The following is a 21,957-nucleotide window of genomic DNA, read 5'->3' on the forward strand; positions in this document are numbered from 1 at the left end:
TCAAGTTGACGTTGGCATTAGACGTTGAATTGATGTTGGAATTTGGTTATCCGACGTCACAACCTATATCCAACCAAAGATCAATGTCTATTGACGTCGGTGGCCAGCTGGGTTGGTTCCTCTATCCTGAGGGTTGTCAACATTGTCAACAACAATTACCAGCAATAATTACACAGTCAACGTCAATACAGATCATAGTCAGCAGTTCAGTAAAGTCATCGAAGAAAGCTGCACAGTATCTAGGTGGTCTGTAGATATTTAGAAATATAGCTCGATGGGAGGACCTTAGTTGAAGATCCACATATCTAATAGAAGCACAATTTCCATAACATACTTGTGGCGACTCCACCTCCTTTCTTATTCACTCTATTCTCGCTCATAGAGCTGAAGTTGGGGGGGAGCTGACTCAATGAGAACAGCAGCACTGTTATTCTATGTTTGCTATTTGACTAGGTTTGCAGTGATTCACCACTTTGTGTGGTCTATTAATAATTCTAACGGGGATCATATAGCTGTTCTGTGGGCTAACAGAGTTATTTCTAGAGAAAGAAGAGCTTATGGGAGAGTGTGACTGTGAAGTGTGCATGTGTTTACGGAATGCAAACAGTCAATCATAGCTCTGAGTCTGCAGGGCGTGCTGCAAATTTCCACAGAGCATTTTGCTGCCTCATGTATTTGGATGAATACCATCCCTGCTAAACAGAGTGCTACATTCCCAAAATAGATTAAAATTGACAATAAAGCATATAAATGCTGCATGTAAACTGGAACCAGGTGTCAAGGTAGAGTAGTCTGCTAAAAAGGCCTGCTCCGCAACCTAGAGATGGAAGTGGGCCCAAAATAAAAAACGACTTCCCAGTGCTCTTTAAAGTGTTGTTGAGAAGGTTGAAGTCCAGCTTTGTTTGTTCACTCTTCTGATTGGACATGGCATTATGTCCACAATCGACCAGGATTCTTTTAATGGAGCTCGGGAGCTCGGGTAACAGGGCCTTAACTTTTGCGAGGATGTCTAGAAACTTGGCTCCTGGAAAACAATGTGTGATGGCATTAAACCGTAAACCCCGGATGATGGAGTCACCAATAATGACTGTGGTTGGGGGGAAGAGCAGACAAGGAATGGGGGAGTATAGATGGCCAGCGTCAGGTAGACAGCAGTCAGCAACGGCCTCAAATGGACAAGTAAAAGACAATTTCGCTCCCGCATCCTGCAGAAGCCCCTGGGGCGTGGCAGCAGTCCCTTCCCGCGACAACAGCCGACGATCCGGCCATGCAGCAGTCTCCTCCTGTTACTCCAGTGAGCTGGTCGTGCAGCAGTCCTCTCCTGTGATGACAGCCGACGAGCTGGCAGCACAGCGGGGCAAGCCCGGAGAACACCGGACACCCAGGGAGGGGACGCCAAGCTGCAGGGAACCGCAGTAGCGGCCACCGGGAGGGCCGGGCTGGCTGCCACAGGCACTTCACCAGTAGACAGAAAGGGAGCTCCAGCAACCCCAGTCATCAGGCCCGGACAGTCAGCCATGTTGACATCCAGCTCCGACAAGGCATCGAAGCGATTGGAGAGGCAGAGGGCAGGAGGCAATGCAGTCTTACCCGAGGTTAAACCACCTCGGTCCAGGATGCCTTGATGGTTGGTGTTGAGCAAGATGATGGACGCGGGCAGGCAGATGGATCCCAAGGACTACGCCTGGAGTGCAGCTGAGAGGGTCGAGATGCGGAGCAACTGTTCATGAGCCACATCCAAACAGGCGGCTAGTAAGGCATCTTTGGTTCTCAAGTCCTCAGAAAGCCAACAAACATCTTCCTTAAGGCTAGCAATATCTTTGTTTGCATTCCTAAATGAGAACATTTTGTAGGGCAGTGGGGACTCGCCAGGAGGAAGGGAAGTTGCCATGGAGCTAGTGCTAGTTTAGCAGCGTTTAGCTTAGCTCTAATATGATGCAGCTTACTTGCGAATGCAGTCTTTTCATCAGCAGAAACAGATAAAATTACAAAGAAACAAGATTGTCCATATTGTTAGTAATCTCCGCAGTTTGTCCTCCTCACGCTGTGCCGTTAAAAATTCACCCAGGCAAGACTAAGTGCTAGCTGGCGTTAGCTTAGCAGTGCCAACTTAGAAATGTTACTGCTGCTGCGTGCTGCGACAACAAAACACCGTGAGTGATACAACATTAATCTAGGGAAAGTAATAACATGGCTGCAAGTCTTCCTCAAATAGGTAACTTTGGATCTCTTTGTTCTTTTAGGAACTCCTGGCACTGTGTCGCATCTGAGTTGCAGGAGGACAAAAACAACTTTGAATAGAAGGATTGAGAAGTGGCGTTAATATCCTTAGGATTTGTTGAGATATCACCTCACTGTGCATTATGAATTCAGCTCTTCTTAGCAGATCATTTAGCTCTCTTCGACTTGTGACTAGAAGAGTATGTGTATATAAAGATTTAACGTTCTTCCAACTCTGCAATCCTTGCCTCTCTTTTCCTCTTCAAATTGACCGCGAAGGAGGATGTGAAATCTCTAATAAATCCTTTAGTTGCCTGCCAGGTAAGCGCAGGGTCAGAAACTGAGTCGATTGATATAAACTCAGCCAGATTGGCTCTAAATTCTGCATCAAAAACTGTGTTCTGGAGAAAGGAATTATTAAATTGCCACTTCCTAGATCTTTCTCCTTACATATCACAATGGAATGTGGTTATCAGCGCATTGTGATCAGACAGAATTGCTGCTTCTATTGCTATCATGTGAAACATTGCTTTAAGCTCACCGGAGCACAAAATATAATCAATGCGGGAGTGGATGAGGTGACTTGTGGAAAAGAAGGTCTAATCATTGCTAGTAGGTTGTGCATCCTCCAAATACGTGTAAGATGGAGGGATTCCACAACTGCTTTAAACATGTCTGACATACACTCACCTAAAGGATTATTAGGAACACCCTACTAATGCCGTGTTTGACCCCCTTTTGCCTTCAGAACTGCCTTAATTCTTTGTGGCATTGATTCAACAAGGTGCTGGAAGCATTCTTTAGAAATGTTGGCCCATATTGATAGGATAGCATCTTGCAGTTGATGGAGATTTGTGGGATGGACATCCAGGGCACGAAGCTCCCGTTCCACTACATCCCAAAGATGTTCTATTGGGTTGAGATCGGGTGACTGTGGGGGCCATTTTAGTACAGTGAACTCATTGTCATGTTCAAGAAACCAATTTGAAATGATTCAAGCTTTGTGAAATGGTGGATTAACCTGCTGGAAGTAGCCATCAGAGGATGGGTACATGGTGGTCATAAAGGGATGGACATGGTCAGAAACAATGCTCAGGTAGGCTGTGGTATGTAAACGATGCCCAATTGGTACTAAGGGGCCTAACGTGTGCCAAGAAAACATCCTGAACACCATTACACCACCACCATCAGCCTGCCCAGTGGTAACAAGGCATGACAGATCCATGTTCTCATTCTGTTTACACCAAATTCTACTACTATCTGAATGTCTCAACAGAAATCGAGACTCATCAGACAAGACAACATTTTTACAGTCTTCAACTGTCCAATTTTGGTGAGCTTGTGCAAATTGTAGCCTCATTTTCCTATTTTTAGTGAAGATGAGTGGTACCCGGTGGGGTCTTCTGCTGGTGTAGCCCATCCGCCTCAAGGTTGTGCGTGTTGTGGCTTCACAAATGCCTTGCTGCATACCTCGGTTGTAACGAGTGGTTATTTGAGTCAAAGTTGATCTTCTATCAGCTGGAATCAGTCGGCCCATTCTCCTCTGACCTTTAGCATCAACAAGGCATTTTTGCCCTTCAGAACTGCCGCATACTGGATGTTTTTACTTTTTCAGACCATTCTTTGTAAACCCTAGAAATGGTTGTGCGTGAAAATCCCAGTAACTGAGCAGATTGGGAAATACTCAAACCAGCCCATCTGGCACCAACAACCATGCCACGCTCAAAGTTGCTTAGATCACCTTTTGTTCCCATTCTGACAATCAGTTTGGAGTTCAGGAGATTGTCTATACCTGGACCACACCCCTAAATGCATTGAAGCAGCTGCAATGTGTTTTGTTGATTAGATAATCGCATTAACGAGGAATCTAACAGGTGTTCCTAATAATCTTTAAGGTGAGTGTATGTTTCTTGTGTGATTGACCCCTGATCTATCCTGATTTAAATATAGTACTGCATTCATGTCTCCCCCTATAATTAGTGAATATTCATTGAGAGAAAGCAATTCAGTGGTTAGGCGCTATTAATACAAAGGCTTGTATATCAATACAAAGGCTATTTTCCTACTCCTTATCGTGGTACATATATAAGATATCCTGCCTGATAGGTCTGTACTTTTGTCTACGGTGTCTATTTCCACGACAGTAACACAATGGAGCCCTTCGTTTTGGTGTCGTCACTAGATGAAGCAGCAACCTTAAAGTATTTATTTTGTAGACGATTTATATCTCTTTTACGTAAATGTGACTCTTGAATAAGTGCCATGTCTATGTTCTTCCTTCTTAAATAATCCAGGAATTTAGCTCGTTTGATCGGCCTGTTAAGCCCGCTGATGTTAACTGAAAGGATTGAAAGCTCAGCCATCTTCTAAATGAACACATGTACATGTCTCGAGTACCCTACCGGAATTCGCTGATAAATTTGTAGCAAAGGATGAACTCTTAGATCTAAGCAAAGTGTGGTAAAAACATAAAAAATCAAATAAATCTCCTAACTCTCTAAAACCGCAGACCCCCTCCCCTATCTGTGAGATACATGGCTGCATCAAACACAGCTCGCGCAAAACTCCAGCTCAAAACTGCCCCTCCTGTCTAAAGTTACAGGTTAATTGAAACAGGTCTAGTGCACTCTGTCAAACATGAACAATGTTACAAAAACCTTAGAACTAGGTCTCAACCAGCTATTAAGTTCTGAAATAGGATATGCACAAAACATACCAGCCAAGTAGGAGTAGTAAACATAGATTATAAACTGAATAGTCCACATTCATGTTCTTTCAGCCTAATTAAATGTTTCTTTAAAGCTTGGTTCCAAAACTTACATACTAGGTTTTAATCAGCTATTAAGTTCTGAAATAGGCTATGTGAAAAACACACCAGTCTAGTAAGAGTAATAAACATAGATTATATTATGATTATTATGATCCCTCCGTGGATCACTCTCTGGATGGCCGGATAAATAAGGAAGTTTGAGACGCCTTTAGCATGTAGTTTATGCTGAACTCCTATAAATTCTTGCCGCCGCTGGATGGTGAAAGCATTGTAGTCAGCCTTAAAGCATAGCGTTGCTTTGGAATTACGAACCGGGCCTTTCTGCTGTACTTGTCTCGCCCCCTGAAGGATTGCTTGGCGGTCCTGGTATCTCAAACACCTGAAAATCTGAGTATGTGTCGTTGAACCCTTGCAGTAGATTCTATGTGCTCTATCAATTAGAGGTCGACCGATAGTGGATTTTACCGATAGCTAGGTTGGGCCGTATTTGCCAATAACCGATTAATCGACCGATAATATTTAGAATTGATACTGGATAAAAACCAACCTGACACTCCAAGTAAAACAGTGCTGAACTTTATTATAAAAATAAAAAAAACTGTATTGAACCATGAAAACATGCTAAATGAAATAAATATAAATATTGAAGTCAATACACCAAGTTGGCACCAAGATCCTGGTTCCAGCTGTCGCCGTGGTCCTGCTGCACTCCCTGCTGAGCTCAGCAGTGCCCTGCAATGTCATGCTGCTTCCTGCTGAACCCTGCAGCTTCCCGCTACATCCATCCATGCTCTGCTGGGCCACGCTACATCCTGTAACGCCCTGTAGCGCCCTGATATGACATGAACTACTGTTCAACTACTGTTCCATTATTAATGTAACTACTATTGCCACTGTTCATCACACCCCCAACCGGCTCGTCAGACACCGCCTGCCAAGAGCCTGGGTCTGTCCGAGGTTTCTTCCCAAGAGGGAGTTTTTCCTCGCCACTGTCACACTGCTTGCTCTTGAGGGACTTATTGTAATTGTTGGGGCTTTGTAAATTATAGAGTGTGGTCTAGACCTACTCTATCTGTAAAGTGTCTCGAGATAACCTATGTTATGATTTGATACTATAAATAAAATTGAATTGAATAAAAGACATTCATTCAAACTGAAACAAAAAGTAATAAATAACAAATAAAAACAGTTAAACTGTCGGTTTAGAACGGTAACAGACGATCTCTGACCTGGAGGGATCTATCTTTCCCACTATACTTGTTGTTCTCGCTTGGATGCCCATGTAAGGCATAATGTGTGACGGACCTGCCTTCCCATTGGTTGAAAACATAAACAAAGGCATCATGGGAGATTCCCTTGTCGGTAGCACCTACTGTCAATGGGTAGCACAGAGTTAGCGGCAGAAATGACCGAAAACGTGATGAATTATTGACATCAAGTGGATAAATCTTGGATGTAACAGTTTGGATTTAATGCTCAACAACATTTTTGCCGATAACGATAGTTCCACCAATCAACTATCGGTGCCGATTAATCGTCTACCTCTACTATCAATTTCGATGGTAGCCCTGTTGTGTAGGGATGGGAGCCACACCGGTAACTGCTTTTGCAGGAATCTAACTGGGTCATATGTTTCACTGCCTTCTGTCAGTCCAACTATGTGTACATTGTTGCGTCGGGATCTGTCTTCCATTTCAGCTAGCTCATACTCAAATTTCTTCTGGTTCTCAACACAGGCGTTCACCGTGTTTCTCATCTGCCTGTTATCCCCTTGTGTCTTGTCTAGTCGTTGCACCAGATCACGTACCGTAGCTCCCTGCCTCTCGAGCTCTGTCCTGATGTGTTGCAGCGAGGTATCAATTTCTGCTAGCGCTTCCTTCACTGCGTTGTGGACCACTTCAAGCACACTTTGTTGCTTTTCCACGATCTTGGCTATAACATTTTCCATGTTTAGTAGCCATATACGCCGCCGCCATGTTGGTGGGTTTCTGTGTCGAAAAAAGAAGGAATAGACCTGTTTTTTAATGAAAATATGGAGGTGGGTGAGGAGCTCTAGCCCTGAGCGACCATTGCGATTGACCTCTACCCCAGGTGGTGTTCTCTTTGAAAATCAATAAACCTATTTACTTGTTACAACTACAATAAAGACAAAAGCAAGCAAAAATGTGTGTGTGTGTGTGTGTGTGTGTGTGTGTGTGTGTGTGTGTGTGTGTGTGTGTGTGTGTGTGTGTGTGTTAGAAAGAGGGGGCGGTGACAAGATCACGTGGGTAGGTAAGCCACGCAAGATCAAGATGGCGGATGAAACACGCAAGATGTGAGGCTCTTTGTATTTTTTAGTGCAAGGCGCAAAATGGCTACTCAAAATTTAAATTATTAAAAATCAATAGTTGCCTAGTAAGGGGAATGCTGGCAAGATTGACGCCGCTCCGTCTGGCTTGTTTATTTTCAGTAATTTAACTTTTTCTCACGAATACATCGATATTTTCATTTGATTTTCATACTCAGTTCATTAGCAAAATTCAATAGTTATATATAGCTACGCATTTTATCATCTCTCCACCGTATTTTCTTTTATACGCGGTTGGAGTCTGACATGATGGCTGACCTCCGTCTTTGACCGGAGGATGCAAGTTAAGTTTACCGCAGTAGCCTAAGCCTACAGCCCACTAGGACTACCTACCCACAACAACTGCATGCATAGGCTACATCTGCTGGAGTAAGGATGAGGAAATATTTAATAAGTGAACTTTACCAACTATGGGGGAGCTGTGCACCTTCTGCGGAGCTTTTGTGTCAACGCAACATTCTCCGACGCCCAAAGTATGCCCACCGAGGATCTTGTCTTAACAAAATCTACATGGCTCGCAAGGATGGCAAAATATTCCCCTGTCTCTGGACTGTTGATCGCGGTCATTTGAAGCCTGATCGACGAGTTGACCATACTGTGCTTGCCCGTTTGCCGGATCGGATATGCAGTCAAACCGACTGAAAGCTGGATTTTTCAACATAAGATCCCTCACCGGTGGGGCTTCTCTCGTCGGTGACTTCGTTGTGGACCGTTGACTGGAATGTCTGTGTCTCGCGGAGGCGTGGCAGCGGAGCGATGATTCCAACTGAACCAAGCAGTCCCGCATGGATTTGTTTACATCTATAAACCCCGCTCATCCGGGAGGGGAAGTGGTCTTTTTTTATGAGATGACTATAATTTGAATGTCCTTTTTTGTTTGTGAAGTGACCCTGGGTGTCATGAAAGGCGCTTTAAATAAAATGTATTGTTATTATTATTATTATTATTATTATTATTATTATTATTACTCGAGGAAATGAACAAACCGGCTATTTAACCCCAAGATTGTGGGTAGTCAATTTTGGTTGCAATACCACGTGACTATGGGGGGTGGCCATCAGCTGATCTGTGTACGTGTATGCGTGTGTTAGGTTAGTGTGTGAAGAGAAAAGCAAAGCACGCTTTAGAGAAAGAAAAGACACTTGGAATCTTGATTTTTGAGGAAATGATAATAACCAACCCTTTAAATTTACTCAAGACTCCAACCTAACTTGACCAACACGGGGCCACAAGGTAACTGTCTTGTTACGTTGCGGTGCCGTGGTTCGACTGACGGACTGAAGGTTATGATCTCGCTTGTACAGTAACTAACTCCTATACTCCTGTGGCGGGAGACAACAGTGTAGCATTATAATTTCAATAAGCATCAAACACAACATATATCAACAAGTACCGTGATCCAGTACTTTCACAGCAATGAATTGGACTCTGTGGTCACAATCATTAACAGTAAGACATTTGCAACAGTAGCACTTACTAATTAATCACATTCAATGTCGTAACAAGTTGCAGCAATTGTGGTTACGGACAATAATAACACACACCTATATTTCTCTGCCCAGAAACATCAGCGTCCTTACTGTGTGTGTTCTCGTTTGTTTGGTCCATAGATGCTCCACGGTAAACAAAACGGGTCCGGAACACTCGTCAGTGAAAAACTTGTTTCTCTCCAAAGGCAGTGGAGAACAAGTTATAGTCGACTTGATAACAATAAGCGGTGTCCCTGTTGTCGGATTTCTTATTTTCTCTTCTGCAGAGATGGAACACTGATGCATGTTTCCACAGGATCCAGGGTGTTGCCAGAACACCAAAAATAGTCCACTTGTTTGGAAAATGAAACTATTTAATTAAAGTATAAACGTTTGACTACATGCATCCTGTAGCCGCTTTTACGTGCAGTGGAATGATGAGAAGTGAGACTCCAGTGTATTTATATCCCCGGTCACCTGGGCACGGACCCCTGCTGCATTCAGGGACCCTGGCCAATAGGGAATCAGGGTTCTTGACGGTGACATGTAGGTGTGAACTACAACGTCTGTAGTTTTTTAGACCTCTGGCCATCTTTTCTCATGGAGGTGTGACTTTTAGGCTTTTACAGTTGCATGGAGGCCGCATTCTCTTTGTTTGAAAAGGGCGCTCAGGCCTCATGTGGGACACGTGGTTTCTTTTGTCTCAGAGGTCTGATGCTCTGAGATCTTTGTCCAAAATATAGTGTTTAACCACACTGCTCGGTTCCCAACAAAAGCAACAGAAAGTGTCCAATCCCTAGAAATCTTTGGCTGATCTTGATTTTGGCCTGAGTCATTAGTTATTATTGACCATATGTGTTTCCAGCTAATGGTTGTGGTACTTGGTGTCTAGGTTAAAGCAATGTAACCATGACATTAAATAGAAACAAGTGGTTATGCATCTTCTAGCACTAATTTGTTATTGCACAGCAAGTACCGTATGTTTCCATGTAACAAATCACAGCATTTAACCTAGAATATTGACTCAGAATATTTGGAATGGAATATTAAACAAAATAATATACAGTACAGGCCAAAGGTTTGGACACACCTCATTCAAATGTGTTTCCTTTTTATTTTCATGACTATTTACATTGTAGATTCTCACTGAAGGCATCAAAACTATGAATGAACACATATGGAATTATGTACTTAACAAAAAAGTGTGAAATAATCTTATATTTTAGATTCTTCAAAGTAGTCACCCTTTGCTTTTTTATTAATAAGGGAAACAATTCCACTAATTAACCCTGACAAGGCACACCTGTGAAGGTAAAACCATTTCAGGTGACTACCTCATGAAGCTCATTGAGAGAACACCAAGGGTTTGCAGAGTTATCAAAAAAAGCAAAGGGTTTCTACTTTGAGGAATCTAAAATGTTTTCATCGTTGCCAAAACATTAATACGTTACTTCCTCTATACCATGTATTTACCCTAAATGAATGAATGAAATGAATGTTGTTATGCATATGTCTGTACAGAGTTGCAATGCCAAGTGCTGCTCTAATTGAACAAGCCAAACTTAACAAGTATTGTATGTGATCTGTCCCTGACTGATGCAGGTTCATCAATCGGAGGAGCCATAGCTGAGAGTATTGGCTTCCCCTGGCTGATGACCATCATTGGAATAGTGAATATTCTTTTTGCTCCTCTTTGCATCTTCCTCAGGAGTCCACCGGGACAAGAAGAGAAAATTGTAAGATTCAAAGAACACATAAATACAGTCAATGAAATCCTTTATAAACTCAAAGAAATATGGAAGCTGTGGAAGGCAAGGTCAACAAAATGTTACACCTCACACAATCAAAAATGACCCACGTGGACCAACAGGTGCCTCTATAATCAAGGTAGATGGGTTTTGGCAGATATCTCCTACATTACACATCGCACATTTAAACCTTACATTTCCACTTTTCTTGAATTAAGATGAATCACATGACATAGGATACGCACATTTCCCCACGAAATGTCCAAAATCTACTTTTTTGAACTCTTCCTGTAGTTTTCGCCCGATCTGCCTGAAACTTTGCATATAGCATCTTCAGACATACAACAAAAACAAAAAGTTGTCAAAAAAAAGTTTGCTCGGTTCAAAAATGCGCAAATTACCAATTTTCTAATCTTTGTAGCTAGCAACCAAAACAGAAACGTTTGCATATTTCGTCCAAAGTAAATGCTATCAACATAAAACTTGAGATTCTAGTTGATCATGCCACTCTGAGGCTTTCATTAAGTGCTCATGCGATTTTTATGAAATTTGGAGGGTACGATCTAGGACCACTCCTGAGGCAACGCCTACAATGGTGTACTGATTGGTCAAAATGGGCATGGCCTATTACCTCCCAGAAAAATGCATTAATGCTCTTACAATCAATGCATAAAACAAATGTAAGTAGGAAGGTTACATTTTCAATTTACTTGCAGCTCACATGTTGCAATATTTCCTGACGTTTGCCTCGCCGCGGTCATGCTTTGGGTTCGACTTTCGCGGGCTCCGCATTATCTCTAGGTCTGAATGACATGTAGCTCCATAACCAAGCCTTAAAACAGGTTTGTGAAACATCCCAAAGTCCCAAAGTGTACATTGATTGATATATTCTATACAATAAATGCCATATCCATGTCAAAAACAGTATCCTGTCCACCCATTCTATACTCATGCACACCTCAAAACTGTACAGACGGTACCAGCATATTATTTCTAATGATGTCTGCTTTTAAAGGGGTGATAGAATGATTATATAGGGTACTTTACACTGTTCCTTAAGGTCTCCTAATGGGGTATGTAACATTGGTTGGGCTGAAAATTGCCCGAATGCTATTTTATTAGGCCTTACTCTGTGAATATGGCTCTATTTGGAACAAGAGATTTTCTTCCAAATATGGTATGCTCATGAATATTCAGAATGAACTACGTGCTGATTGGTTTGAGCAAACTACATAGAAACACATGGGAGACTTGACAGCAGGTCTCATTGCAAAGTTATACATTGTTTGTCGGGCTATTACGTTATTAAATTCACTTCTGAGACTTTTTTAAGCGAGAAATCAACTATATAAAGCAAATATGGGATGTTTTACGAAAATTGATGGCTTATTGCAAATTTGGTAAGACTGTGTGTCGGAGTTCAGCTGCCGGTGCTGCCTGTGTTGCTGCCTCGCTGCACGGCCTGCCTTCCTCCACAGACCCCGGCCTGCTGTGAGGTAGCTGGAGCTCCGTCACGCCTGGCAGCCCACAGCACTCCATACCTGCACAAAGTCACCGTTTTGGGGTTAATGGACCAAACGCTGCTGCACTGACAGAGCTCCAGGGCCTGCAGCTCCCCTCTTCCTGCTAGTTAAATGGCCCGTGTGTGAGAGTGATAGCGCGGTCAGCGAGCTTGTTACACCAGCAATCTCTTACAACAGTTCCAGTTAATCTTGGCTGGCTGTCAGCATAACTAGAGTAGCTATATTTACAGTTTGAATTTTGTCACGCCACTTATACAACATATCTCTAAAGGTCTTATAAAGCTAACAACGGTGTCCGATTTCAAGTTAATGAATTTTTGTGAAGATTAGGGGTTTCGTTATCGATGACTGTCCCTTCAATCCTAGCTATGTGTAGCTACAAATAAGGATAGTTAGCTTCATTTTAGGCATAAATAAAGTATATGTACACTTTGAATTTCATCACAACACTTATACAACATCTCCCTAAATGTCTTATAAAGCTAACAACGGTGTCCGATTTCAAGTTAATGAATTTTTGTGAACAGTGGGGGTTTCATTAGCTATGACTGTCCCTCCAATCCTAGCTATGTGTAGCTAGCTACAAATCAGGGATAGTTAGCTTCATTTACCGCATAATGTGTGTATATTTACAGTTTGAATTTCGTCACGCCACTTATACAACATCTCCCTGAATGTCTTATAAAGCTAACAACGGTGTCCGATTTCAAGTTAATGAATTTTTGTGAACAGTGGGGGTTTTGTTAGCTATGACTGTCCCTTCAATCCTAGCTATGTGTAGCTAGCTACAAATCAACGATAGTTAGCTTCATTTACCGCATAATTTGTGTATATTTACAATTAGAATTTCGTCACGCCACTTATCTCCCTAAATATCTTATAAAAGCTAACAACGGTGTCCGATTTCAAGTTAATGAATATTTGTGAATTTCAGAGGAATTCTAGGAGGAGCTAGCTCTCATTGATAGAGCTACATCCAGCCGCAGGCTCTATCAATGAGACTCGCGGACAAGCAGCGTTTATTTCCCCAATTGTTTGTTTAAATAACTCAACACATTATAATTACACACATTAAAAGATTAACTGGAACCTGTGTGAGTGCTGTGGGCTGCAAGCCGTAACGGAGCTCAATCGAGCTCATAGCAGGCCGGGGTCTGTGAAGGAAGGCAGGTCGGGCGGCGAGGCAACAACACAGGCAGCACCGGCTGCTGAATTCCGACACACAGTCGGACAAAATTTGCAATTAGCCATCCATTTTCGTAAAACGGCCCATATTTGAGCTTTACATAGTTGATTTCTCGCATAAAAAAGTTTCAGAAGTGAATTTTGTAATGGAATAGCAGAGATCTGCGTGACCAAGCTAGATTCAGAAGACTACTTGATCTCAGATCAGTTGTGTAGCCTATGTAAATGTTGGGGCGTGACTGTTCTCTTAAGGTTCCGGATTTTGAGATGCTTGCGTAAGCAACCAGCTTTGTTGAGATTCGCCCATTTTCAGCGGCAGTTTCAAAATATGAGATTTTCATAGTAAAGGGGTGTCAGTGGGACTTTGAGCTTCTATGTATGTCCTATTTACCCACCGAACTGTCGTTATTCAACTATGACAGGGTAAAATCAGTTTTGCATTCTATCACCCCTTTAAGAAATTAGAACGGGCCAAATTAAAACGTTAAAATAAAAGAACTGTGTGCATGTCACAGGCAGACCTAGGGCATAGGACACTGAATGACGCACCAAAATGGCTAATCTGTTATCAACAGTTTCTTATTCAATTACAATTTTATTTATAGTGTCATAACCTAACAGGAGTTATCTCAGGACACTTTACAGATGTAAATGTAAGCTATGGTGTTCTACTGAAGTAGAGATATTGCATTATTGTTTTTTCATAACTGAAAGGCTAGAAGTGAATTACGGTAACCTGCTTATACCACGACAATGAAAAACTCAAAGTTAAGCATTAGATTTAGATTTGGGCCAAATACTGTCCTGTAAAAAATATTTAGGCGGCTGCATATATGAAAAAAAAACACCTAACCCTAAAAAAATTCTAACAAAAGGTTTCTCAGCTGTTTTTTGTAGTATCAGGTGTCATTAATAACATACTAAAAGTTTACGAAAGTTTGACCACTATAAAAGTGTAATTTTCAAGATGGCATCCAAGATGGGCAGGAAGCCCTCAAAAAAACTCCTTCATTATTGGACCTAGCCAAGTAATCTTGGTGTCTAACCCCATGTTTTCTGGGTCTATGAATCCATTGGACTTGTCTAAATTGCACTGACATGATGACATACTTATGGAATACATTTTGTGAGATAACTGTAAGGTTTTATCTTTTTTGGGGTGAACCAGAGATGTAAACGATTTAGCCTATGTCATGTAACTCCTATTCAGTATGCGTTTTTGGACACATACCATTTTTTCGCTAAAACACAGACTTGACATTCAATGTAAAAGTTATTCCACCCAAAAGTAACTTAAATTACTTTTACCCCCCCACCACCACACCCCTCCTCCGTGTGGTGGGTAAAAAAAAACCCAGGTTCCAGGTTTTAATTGAAATTCATGCAGTTCAATGTCTTATTGTACTCTGAAATGAAAGAATTGAACAAATGAACAACTTAAGTTAAAAAATAAATCATGGAATCAATTTATAAACCAAAATGTAGTCTACATTTTTGCCATATTTTGGCAGATATAACAGCTGGAATGCTTTGCTTTCACTTTTCTGTCCAGTTCATTCCAAACCAGCTCAATGGGGTTTAAGTCTGGTGACTGTGCTGGCCACTCCATGTTTTTAAGCTTACCATCTTGTTCTTTTTTGCTAAGGTAGTTCTGGCATAGCTTGGGCTTATGTTTTGGGTCAGTATCTTGCTGTAGGATGAACCCCTGACCAACTAGGTGCATACCAGAGGGTACTGCATGGTGATGCAAAATGCTGTGGTAGCCGTTTTGGTTCAGGGTCCTTTCATTCTGTACAAATCACCGACCCTGGATCCAGCAAAACAGCCCCAGACCATCACGCTTCCTCCTCCATGTTTGACAGTTGATGTCACACACTGAGGAACCATCCTTTCGCCTACTCAACAGCGTAAAAAAATCCTGCGTGATGAACCAAAGATTTCAAATGTTTATTCATCAGTCCATAGCACCTTCTTCCAGTCTTCAGTGGTCCATTGACGATGTTTCTTGGCCCAGGCAAGCCTCTTTTTCTTATTCTTAGCAATGGCTTTCTCGCTGCAACTCGACCTATCAAACCTGCAGCTCCAAGTCTTCTCTTTACAGTTGAAACTGAGACTTGCTTATTACGACCACTATTAAGCTGTGCTTGAAGCTGTTGACTCTCAGAAACTTGTCTTCTGATTCTGTTGTGGCTTTGGGTCTGCCAGACCTCTTCCTGTCAGAGTTTCCTCCAGTTTCTAAGTGCCTTTTGATGGTGAAGAATACTGTGCTTACTGACACCTTGACTTTCTTCGCAATTTCTCCGTAGGAAAGACCAACATTCTTAATTGTTATGATGGTCTGTCTCTCTTCCATTTTTATAGCAACACACTACTTTCTGCAGTACAATACTGTTTATACAATGCTCACGAGGGTACGGTACCACAGTGTGTTCCAACAATATTTTTATACAAACAGAGGGGGTTGCAAGTAATCCAGACAAGTTGGAACACCTCTGGGAATTGGTAGCACCAACCAAAGCTTGATCAACCTCCTTTGCTGCAGAACAGCTTTACGTTGTTAACCCATTTCTCGTTCCCTGAAAAAAGGCCTTTTTGTAAAATTTGGAACACATTATTTTTCAGTTTTGAGTAACCTTACTTATTTTTTTTAACCTCAAGCAGTTCACTACTTACCTTTGGACCATTTCAAGCTATTAATTGGACTTGAACTGCTAAAATTTCAATACAAAACTAAAAAGATTGGGTGTTCTAAAACCTTTGACCGGTAGTGTATATTACAGCACAAATGTCTTATTCTCAGACACATGCTCAATGTCATTTTATGGGGGTGTCAAAAGAACATTAGAAAGATTTCTAATACATGACAAAGGCCAACAATGTGAGTGTATTAAGAGAGGATGACATTGTTGGATTAGCTTGAGGAAAAAGTACACTCCAAATGCAATTTTGATCATGAGTCATATTGTTGTAAACCAAAAAATTTGCCCCATTTGCTGTAAAAACTTAAGAGATGGCTCTTATGTGGTAGAGGTTCATCAGAAGGGAGCTGATGGACAGAAACCACCGACACTAGGCAAAACGATATGAGAAATATGCAATTACTTTAGGGAAATTTTATTATTAAATTGTAATTGTATTTACCCTTATTTTTTGCATAAATATGCTTGTAACCAATTGCTTATATATATATATATATACACTACCGGTCAAAAGTTTGGGGTCACTTATAAATTTAAATTCCACTCCATTACAGACAGAATACCAGCTGATATCAGTTGCATTGTTTTTATAATCAGGGCAGCAGTTTTCAGATTACATTATGTGCTTACATAATTGCAAAAGGGTTCTCGACTGTTGTAGACAGAAGTGGCTGAAGAAACGCTTGAAATCCATGCTTTTTGGTCTAAATGTCATACCGCAATTAAAAGTGGCCCAGCTCCCATATACTTTGACACTCAGGGGTGTGCCTGATATCATTGGAAAGGTGATTGATGTGGGTTTGTTTGTGTATTTGAGAAGTGTTGTATTTTGTAGTTTTTTGGCTTTTTTCTTTGCACTTTTCAAATGGAAATAAAAAAATGCAAAGACATATCTGTAGAAAAAAAATCATATAAAATCCATTTTTGAGTCTTTTGGCTTTTTACGGATTCCTAATGCCCTGTGTTGTCTGTCACCTGTCAGATGTGTTTACAGCAGTGCATTCTAATCATTTTACAGATGTATGACTTGGATGGAAATAAAAAAACTCCATTCTAGCCTATGTAACTCTGTGTCAGTAAGGCCTAGAATCACCCTGACACTTGTAACAAAAACTTGAGAGTGTTTCCTTTCCAATGATATCAGGCACACCCCTGAGTGTCAAAGTATATGGGAGCTGTACTACTTTTAATTTGGGTATGACATTTAGACCAAAAAGCATTGAAATTTCATGCGTTTCTTCAGCCACTTCTTTCTACAACAGTCGAGAACCCTTTTGCAATTGTGTAAGAACATAATGTAATCTGAAAACTGCTTCCCTGATTAAAAAAACAATGCAACTGATCTCAGCTGCTATTCTGTCTATAATGGAGTGGAATGGACATTTCTAAGTGTCCCCAAACTTTTGACCGGTAGTGTATATATATAAAATTGTGCTTGTAATCAGTTATTTATCATACACATATGCTAATTAGATTATTAAATGGCCAAAACATGTATAAGGTAACAGTATTCATGGTGTAGTAGGAATACAAAGGATTAATGGTCTTTTTAAGGACCTGGCTGCCGCCATTTTGAAAATGGGGCCTTTCTTGAAGTCAAACTTTGGTAAACTTTTAGTATGTTTTTAAGTACATCTGATACTACTGTAAACCACTGAAAAATCTTTTGTTAGAATTTTTTTGGGGTCAAGCCATATTTGCAGCTGACTAATTTTATTTTTAGGTTTTCAAATTTTAACAGAATTCACCAAACAAATACAGAGACACCGTTCCAAACCCTTTTCACCCCAACCCACATTTTAAAAATAAAAATAAACGCAAAAACACAAATACAGCTAGGATGCGTTTGTTAGCCTAGCACCACCAAAGAGTACAGCTGCTAGATCTAGCTAACGGTAGCAAGCAGATTGCAGTAGCTTTGTACAGGAGAGATTTATGTTGGGACTGTAAAACTGAAAACAGGAATTTTATATTGTGTTAAACACTCTCAGGAATGTCTATACTGTGCACTGCACAGTGAGTTTTTTTGCACTACAAGTTATTAATTTTTTAGAGTTATGAGAGAGTTATGGTTGTACTGTAAAAGAGTAAACAGGCTGGCCTTTCATTTTGTATAACAGTAAAATATTTGTATTTATTTAATTTTGTGTAAAGCAGAAGAATTTTTGCTGTGCAAAACTGATTAATGAAGTATATTATTAAGATTTTTTTGGACTTTATTTGAGATACATTATGGTTTTTATTAATCGAGCAACAGAAAAATAATCATTAGATTAATCGTCCAATTAGTTGTTAGATTAGTCGACTAATCGATAAAATAATCGCCCGATTAATCGTTTATCCCCAGCCCTATTGTTTTGACTTTTTGTTTTCAAATTCAGTTTAGTTAGTTTTTAAAGCGGGTTTGCTAGTTTAGTTTCTATTAGTTTTATTCTTAGTTTTAGTCTTTTTTTGTAATATGGGTTATTTGTTGGGGGCAAGATTCAAATAGGTCTGAAAAAATTATTGTGTAATAATAACTCAACAAAAACATCATACAGTTTTAGAAATATGTATTCCCAATGTATTCAACAATAGCACCAGTACATAAAATGTACATATAATGATGAGCACAAATACAATATCTCACAAAAGGGAGTACACTCCTCACGTTTGTAAATATTTAATTTTATCTTTTAATGGGACAACACTGAAGAAATTACACTGTGTACAGCTTATATAACAGTGTAAATGTGCTGTCCCCTCAAAAATAACTCAACACACAGCCATTAATGTCTAAACCCCTGGCAACAAAAGTGAGTACACTATGTTAAATTCCCATAGAGGCAGGCAAATTTTTATTTTTAAAGGCCAGTTATTTCATGGATCCAGGATACTATGCATCCTGATAATGTTCCCTTGGCCTTGGGAATTAAAATAGCCCCCCCACATCATCACATACCCTTCACCATACCCCCACATCATCACATACCCTTCACCATACCCCCACATCCTCACATACCCTTCACCATACCTAGAGATTGGCATGGTTTTATGCCAATCTCTAGGTATGGTGAAGGGTATGTGAGGATGTGTGTGTGTGTGTGTGTGTGTGTGTGTGTGTGTGTGTGTGTGTGTGTGTGTGTGTGTGTGGGGGGCTATTTTAATTCCAAAGGCCAATGGAACTTTATCAGGATGCATAGTATCCTGGATCCATGAAATAACTGGCCTTTAAAAATAAAAATCTGCCTCTATGGGAATTGACAGCACATTTACACTGTTATACAAGCTGTACACTTAATACTTTACATTGTAGCAAAGTGTAATTGCTTCAGTGTTGTCCCATTAAGATATAATGAAATATTTACTAAAATGTGAGGGGTGTACTCACTTTTGTGAGATACTGTATGTAAACAGTCTACACAAGACGCAGCAGTAAGTGCAAAATGTGTTAGTAACTGTGTCAGGAAAAAACCTAAATAGCCAACAGACTAAAGAAGACAGACATCAACAGGTGTTTTGAACTTTGTTTCGAGTAAAGTGCCGAACTTTTTGAAGTCAATCGACTTACACAGTTGTGTAGCTAGACACCCCAGTATCAATACACATATTAACCCACGCTTCCTCACGCTTTTAGTGTTCCTGTGTATTTACTAACCAGCAGCTATCGGGTCGCCGGTGAAAGCCCTCCTGTAGTGTTCTCTGTCCTGCTGTTGTCTCCGTCATGCTGCCTGGCCCTGGCCCCATACATCCATGCCCTGGACCGGCCTGGGATTAGTTTATGTTCCGGGGGAAGGGGGCTTTGCGTTCTCCTTGCACTGTCACTGCTTGTTTAGGTAAGCTAGTGTTAAGAATTCTCTAAATAACGTGTTTGTTCTGATTTCTGGAGGAAGGAGGAGAGGCTGGGGTCGAATTGAAAGTTAAGCAAAAGGTTTAATGAAACTGCATGAAAACGACAAGACAAAACACAATCAACATAAAACATAAAACACTGCAGCTGACAGCGGACTGATCTCATGCTTCTCCTTGCAGAGTCACAGAAGAACAGTCATGTGACATGACAAACAATACGCTGTAAACAGCGGACTTCAACGTGCTTCCCCTGTCGGGGTCACAGATTGAAGTGCCGACATCACATCAGTTTCCGAATTATATTCCTGTGGAATTGTGGGTCTCTGATTAAAGACACACCTCTGATTTTAGGTTTACCCCAGGTCACAGACAAAGGTCGTTTCACATGGTAGTGCCGATTCTGTCTAATCACGCCTGGCCCTGCAGGGAGTGGCTCCCCAAAACCAGAAACAATAGTTACCTTTCCTGTGGGGACAATGAGTCTTCTTCATATGCTAAATGTCAGACATGACCTGATTCATTCTTTAGAAGCTAGGTTTTAGGTGAGACACTCAAATGCTGTATTAGTGTACTTGATTAAATTTAGCTGCAGGCCCCATTAAACATTGTTTTCAAAACTTAAGCCGGGTTTTAACTTTTTAACTTCAACACTAGGTTAGCCTCCCTGTGCGCGCTTCTCAAATGTACTTTCAAATTCGTGGGATTTGTCCACATATTTTACCACCTTCCACTATGAGGCACTTGATTTTATCTGACACAGTCATAATCAAATAGGACTGCTGCTTTCTTCCAACTTTCGGTACCGCTATGATGACAAGGCAAGGGGCATGGACATGTTGTGTTCAATTTGACGTGGAATGTCGGAATTACTGGGTTCCCAGTCGGAAACTATACATGTCTACGGCATAGACTGAATAAAACAGGTCTATGGTCGGAAATGTCAACTCTGAAAGACCTAACGTTATTTGCTCTGTGAAAGACATTGACAAAGATGAAAACTAAGGACATTTACAGTTTTAGTTTAGTTATCGTTTTTTGTAAACGACAATGTTTTTTCCCACCTAGTTTTCCTTATTTCGTTCGTTTTCGTTAACAATTATAACCTTGTTTGACACTGGTTTTCATTTAGCACCATTTTGCTAATTTCCTACCAGCCAAGCCCATTACTCATGCACTGATTTCAGTACTTGTTATTGAGCTTACCTCATTCATTTCATGAGAAAATCATGAAAAATTATACCTCTGTTTTAATAACTTCAGCTAGACACAATCAAGTGACAGTTAACAAGTTGAGATATAAACTACATTTAACTGTTTTACTATGAATACTGAGGTAAACCCTACTATTGCACTGTTGGAACTCCTGAGTAAAAGATATTGGATTCCAAAGGCAATGCAAGAAAAAAGAGCTTCCATAAGGTTTATATGTGTATCTCATGCAACACATGCAAATAACTCTTATAAAGGAGTTGCCAGTTTGTCTGATGTGGATGAAAACATTTCAACATTTCTGTTTAGAGCTTAACAGAAACACATACTCTCTCATGTTTTACAGACTTTAGTGATGGGAGAAAAACCATGAATTACCTTACCATCATCGGACATCAATCGGCTGCATGCATATCTCCATCCTGCCTTCATGTCCATTTGTTCGTCTCCATGCATCATCTACCATAATTCATCACCTCTCTCATTACATTCTGTCTGTATTTACCACCATGTGTTCATCTTCTCTGCCATTTTACCTCCATCGGTATTTGCTCTTTTAAATCAGCCATTTCATAAGTTTTTACTAGGGGATGCTCCGATCAATTGCATTGGAATTGGCCCGATTCTGACCCTATTAAGTGAAGTCAGTATCGATCCACATTAAATACTTTATGGGGGCATATCATGAAAAACATACTTTTTCAGTGCTTGTGCGCATACTTTTGGATATCTGGAGTGTCTGGATCTGGATATAACAAGCCATTCAGATTTGGCAGGCTTATTAGAATAAACTGCCCATAACTGAGTATCTCCACCCACAGCTTGACAACTACCTTTGCAAAGGTGCGCCATATTTTTTCTTGCAAGCCAATCAGAGCAGACTGGGCTTTTTCAGGAGGGGGGTTTAAAAGAAGAAAAAGAATACATACTTTATACTTTAATGATCCCCAAATTCA

General features: G+C 40.7%; 1 protein-coding gene across 1 annotated transcript in view; it reads left to right on the forward strand.

The window, feature by feature from the left end:
* LOC114572385 (synaptic vesicular amine transporter-like) overlaps positions 1–21,682 on the forward strand; it is a 75,689-nt gene extending 54,007 nt beyond the window's left edge. Inside the window, exons 15-16 of the mRNA XM_028603996.1 lie at positions 10,409–10,542; positions 21,348–21,682. Coding sequence (XP_028459797.1) covers positions 10,409–10,542; positions 21,348–21,374 — 161 coding nt within the window. The 3' untranslated portion in view covers positions 21,375–21,682. The remainder of the gene's footprint in view (positions 1–10,408; positions 10,543–21,347) is intronic.
* Positions 21,683–21,957: the final 275 nt, after the last annotated feature.

Source organism: Perca flavescens, chromosome 17, assembly GCF_004354835.1.
Source record: "Perca flavescens isolate YP-PL-M2 chromosome 17, PFLA_1.0, whole genome shotgun sequence".
Lineage (NCBI taxonomy): Eukaryota > Metazoa > Chordata > Actinopteri > Perciformes > Percidae > Perca > Perca flavescens.